Source organism: Drosophila montana, unplaced genomic scaffold (assembly GCF_035044405.1).
Source record: "Drosophila montana isolate Dmon_TW-CO22-7 unplaced genomic scaffold, ASM3504440v1 contig_2805_1, whole genome shotgun sequence".
NCBI lineage: Eukaryota > Metazoa > Arthropoda > Insecta > Diptera > Drosophilidae > Drosophila > Drosophila montana.
This window is the reverse complement of record NW_026997676.1, coordinates 73125-78506: the sequence shown is the minus strand read 5'-3', so window position 1 is coordinate 78506 and position 5382 is coordinate 73125. Positions and strand designations below refer to the sequence as shown.

The 5382-nt window shown below is 41.5% G+C and overlaps 1 protein-coding gene across 1 annotated transcript; it reads left to right on the top strand.

Moving 5' to 3' along the window:
* Nucleotides 1–2161: 2161 nt before the first annotated feature.
* LOC135430037 (scaffold protein salvador-like) lies at nucleotides 2162–4041 on the top strand. Its single transcript, XM_064684588.1, is given in 1 exon segment — nucleotides 2162–4041. A coding segment is annotated over 1 exon segment (1725 nt). The 5' UTR covers nucleotides 2162–2169; the 3' UTR covers nucleotides 3895–4041.
* The last annotated feature ends 1341 nt before the right edge of the window (nucleotides 4042–5382 follow it).

Here is a 5382-nt window from a genome sequence, read left to right as displayed (position 1 = left end):
GTATATACATACAGTAGTAGCGGGTTTTGCCCAGCCTTGCGCGTGGAACGTTTTTCTAAAAATTTTAGATATTACCTTTCCATTCAGTACGAAACCTCGTCTTAACGTGCACCTCCATCACATTAGGTAATTATAGTGAAAATTTCATCTTCCTAGAACTTACGGTTTGGGCTGTGCGTTGATCACCAATCAGTCAGTCAGTCAGAACTAACAGTTTTATATATGGAGATTTATACTATGTAAGATGACATGTACATTTTCTGCTTGTTATATGTTATATATTTGCAGAAAACCATTATAGCCTTTTTACTCATTTGCAATGGATAAGACAACACTAAGTAGGGCAAAATTGGCAAAATACAATATGTAAAGAATATGCCTAAATATTTGTTTCCAAATTGTTTGAACACGAGAGCATATACACAAATCGAATAAACAATGAAACATCTGTGTATATAAGCAAATTAAATTTCCTTCCAAGCAAGCATTAAGCATGGAGTAGCTTTTTTCTGATTTGGAACCCACATGTCCTCCTTAGGAGACGAAACTTCTTCGACTTGGCCATCATCTCAGCCAAGCTGAAGGCGACTAGGGGAATCTTTTTTGTAATCACGTTGTAAAGGAGCTACTGGTTAGAAGACATTTGTTAATTTACTAGGATGTAGAGCTTAGAGGGAGGAGGAAGTGCTTCAAACAAATCATACCTCATACTACTTTTACAGGGTATGACAGAGGGGGCCCCTCCATGAAATATATGCACACAAAGCCGGGATTGTTCACACAGGCGATGGGCCGAGACTTCGAACCACACACACCATACTAGGTTGGGAAAGGGATTTAGGTCAAACATAGGTTAGTCACGGTACTTCAGATTACTGTTAATTTTATAAAGAACTAGCGGGCTTCATTTCAAACGTTTTTTTATTCTTTCATTTCACATCCGATAGCTACTGTACCCTACCCTGTTCTACTTCCCTATGCAAAGGCCCTGCCGCACTGCCTGGAGCCCTAGCACATTCAAGGTTATGTCTCTTGCTTCGCCTTCTTCAACGCACGTCTACTCACCCAGATGCTCGCTTGCAATCGAGCCGTGCGCCTGCTTCGGCCGCCCAACTTCGCCGTTAGCTTTTGCAACATCACTTCGGAGCTTTCGCTTTTCGCCGCCGAAGTGAAGTTGCGCTCTCGAGGTCGGTGTTGGGAAATCGATCAGCAGAACACGGTTGCTGCGGCGGGCGGCGGTTAAATTCAAACATAATTCAAACTGGGCTCCTTGCCCTTAACTAAACTTCAATGCTTCGGCACCTTGCCTTAACTATTCTTACGACTAATGGGCTTATATACTATACAATGCTTATATGCTTTATACTATACAATGCTTATATCCTTTAACTATGATTATGACCTGTGTAAAGGTTGCCACAGCCACGTCGCTCTTAAGTCTCAGCTTCAGTTTCCACCCAAAAGAAACAAAACTAAGGACAACGACATTAGAGAACAGCATGGCAGGTCACAACCAGGCCAGACAAGGATAGGATCATAAAGTTGTCTAGGGATTTCTTAAAGACATTTATCATCATCTTTATGCGAATATTGCACTCCTTGGGATAGGCTACTGATTTCCCCCTCCCACTTTCTACACCCCACCTAGTTCCAAACCCCAATCAGTTACAACATGCAAGTTACTCCTGTGGTGTTTCAGGGCTACGGTTGGGGGTTTAGGCTTGTCCGTTTTGCATTTTAATTTTAACATTGGCAAAATTGTTTTAATGTAAAAATTCGCCCTTAAATTATTAACAACACAAGCCACTCATGATATATATGTTGTGTGAAAAAAAGCTCATAGTGGGGGACTGTGCTGCACACTGGAATGCACTCATGGAAGCATAGGAACCAGGGCCTCTCAAAAAAAAAAATTAAAACTAGGAAACAAAACAAATAAACCAAAACACAAAACAGGCCAATATATGAAACATGCCTTGGCTCAAACCTCTTTGGGGTCACACAGTTTAGTTTGTCGGCCGATCGAACATGTCTTAAACGATTTAATACAGCTAAAATATATTTGATTACACATAATCGTAGTTTGCAACATAAATTGCACAGTAAAGCTCGTAGTAAAGTGAAAATTATAAAAAGACAAAACAAAGTGTCTCACATCGGCTGCCCTGCATGAACTATTTAACAATTTTGCTGTGCAATCGTAAACCAACGATGCTCTCGCGCCGGGGCAAAGATAAATCACAGGCACATAAAGAGGGCGTAGTGGGGAAGTATGTGAAGAACGATACCCCGCCGGAGATACCGGTGATAAATGTGTGGACTTCCTATTCAGATCAACATCAACGTGCAAAAAAGAAGTCTTTGCAGAGGTGTGCAAGTACTTCGCCTAGCTGTGAGTTTAAGCCGCGCAGCTCGAGTTCTAGTCGCAATGCGTATTCTTGTAGTGATGTTCAGCCGGATTACTATCACGCGCGCAGAGCTCAAAGCCAGTTGCCGCTAAACAATCAGCAATCACTTCCAACACAGGGTAACACACAATGTCGAGGTGGTAGCAACCAGCTATGCCAAGGAAACAGTAACTACGTCAACATTGAGCAAATGGACCGTATGCGACGTCAGCAGTCATCGCCACTGTTACTAACCAACAATCCAACAAGGGGCTTTCAGCGAAGTTATTCTGCCCAAAAGCCCTCGCAACCTCATGGGGGTACAACTAGCTATGACGTCGATCCTGGACTACTTAACACCTCCTACGCAAATATGATACAAATGCCACGCCGACCCCCATCACCTGCACAGTTCGCAATGCAGCAACCACAACAGCTCCTACATCACCCTTCCACTACATTTGGATCAGTGATTCGATTCGAACCGTCTACAATAGCAACAAAAGATCATCCACGGTATCCCCAGACAAGATCACCACTAGGACAACATCATCAGCATCAGCAACAACAATTGGCAGCGCATATGGTTGGTAGTTATTCCAGCGATTCGTATCCAATATATGAGAATCCGTATCGCGTATCTTCCATGCGGGTGACGCAATCACAGCGCTCTGAATCTCCAATTTACAGTAATACAACAGCGTCATCGGCTACGCTTAGTGTTACTCCACATCATCATCATCATTTACCAGTACCTTTAGGTGGATCTCTGAGTGGTCGAGGCGGAAGCTCTGGTAGCATGCGTGGCGCCTCTACTTCGGTTCAATCCCTCTATGCGCCACCTCTTACGCCGCCTGCATCCAGTACTTCAACTGCTGGAGATACCAATGGTAACGGAGCGTTGCAAAAAGTACCCTCACAGCAGTCGCTTAAAGAGAGCGAAGAATTGCCACTGCCGCCAGGTTAGGCCACGCAATACACGCTGCATGGTAGGAAATACTATATTGACCACAACGCACATACAACGCATTGCAATCATCCACTGGAGCGCGAGGGTCTGCCGGTTGGTTGGCGTCGCGTTGTCTCGAAGATGAATGGTACCTATTATGAAAACCAGTATACCAGGCAGTGCCAGCGGCAACATCCATGTCTTACATCCTACCTCGTTTATACCACGTCAGCAAAACCTCCTAAAGCAATACGGCCCGAAGCGCCAATGTATTCACCACCTTCACATACACATACTGCATTGGTGCCAGCCAATCAGTACCTACTTGAAGAAATACCAAAATGGTTGGCTGTCTATTCTGAGGCGGACTCCTCCAAGGATCATCTGCTGCAGTTTAATATGTTTAGCCTGCCTGAGCTCGAAGGCTTCGATAGCATGTTAGTACGTCTCTTTAAGCAAGAGCTCGGTACAATCGTCGGGTGCTATGAGCGCTATCGTCGCGCATTAATACTGGAGAAGAATCGACGCGCCAATCACAACAAGCTACAGCTGTGGTAGTCGCATCTAAGAGTACGACTGTGCAATTCGTACAACCGGTGTATTTTTATAACTTACTGAGATGGTTTTCAATGTTTCGTTAGTTCAGTTTGTAAACTGTGATATAATTTGACTTAAAACGAATGAAAAATGGTTTCAAGAATATAAGTAATTGTGTTTACCTGAACCAAAAAAAAAAATGGTCTACGCTGGTAATCCGATTTACATCTGTTTTTAACATATTATCTTGTTGTTATTTTATGTTTGCGTTTTGGTGTATGAATATTAATCAGTTTTTTAATAACTAATAGATATGGAATAATATTCGGCCCAACAAAGACTGTAAAGGAAGAACTTAGACATCTCAAAAAAGTGATGTGAGTTAAGTTTATCTTATCATATATATGTACATAGGTAAGTACATATAAATAATAAATGCTTTCAGTGTATGTGTCTTTTTCCTTATGTGAATGCTCGATCTGAGAGACTAAGACAAAGAGATACTTAACTTAATATGTATGTACTTATGCTATGTAATCTTTAATTTCATATGTCTATAAGTATAATTTATATGTGTTCAATCCGACTGCTTATCCGTCATAGTTTAACGAATATCAGCAATTACTTTATAAGATTATTTATAGAAAACGAAGTTCTATTTAAATACACGATATTCAACATATTCGATTCACATGCATATAAAAAAAATGTATGTCGAACTTCGAGTTGCAGGCAATAAACTTGTGAGTGCGCTTTAACAGCGCCGGCATCCATGAATAAAAAAAAGTGCACAGAAAATGGAAGGGCATGACAAAATCTTACGCTTAGCAAATGATACACTCGAGTTTCCCAGCTTCTCTGAGCTGCTTTCACTTAAGTTGTTTACTTTCAACTTTGGGCCAGCCCGCCTTAAGTACTTTGTGCTGTACTGACCTAATAACGTGGGTTACGAACAATTCTACTGAAAAAGGGCGGAAAAATGTTCATTTAACTGATTGTTTTTCGTCCGATCGATTTCAATCTCAAGCCTATACGCAAAATGCTATTTAATATATATGATAATGTTTATGTCTATATTATGTATTTCTGTGAACGTATGCATATGCATGTGTTTTTTAATACTAAGCGCAGGAGAACCTTAGTTCTTTTTATATAAAAAGGTCTTAATCACGACTTTATATCATCAATTTTTAGATTCCTTAGGCGCTGGTAAAAAGGTTGGCTGAAATTTATGCGCTAAAATGTATGCTCTCTTATCAATGAGTTATGTCTTTTAGAACCCTGTCAGGTAGATCCAGTGGATGGCACCGTTTAACTCTTCTCTTTTTCCCCTAGAGTGACAGACTCCTGAAATGGAGCACCTTATTCTTGTTCTTCCAGGCGAAGTAAGGCGCATTTTTAGTGGGTTGGGATGGGAGCGAAGGCGCTTAGAGTATCTTTTGGCATGCTGACGGATTACGTCTCCTACTTAGGGAACTCCTAGGTCTCTCTCGATGTCCCTAGTACGCA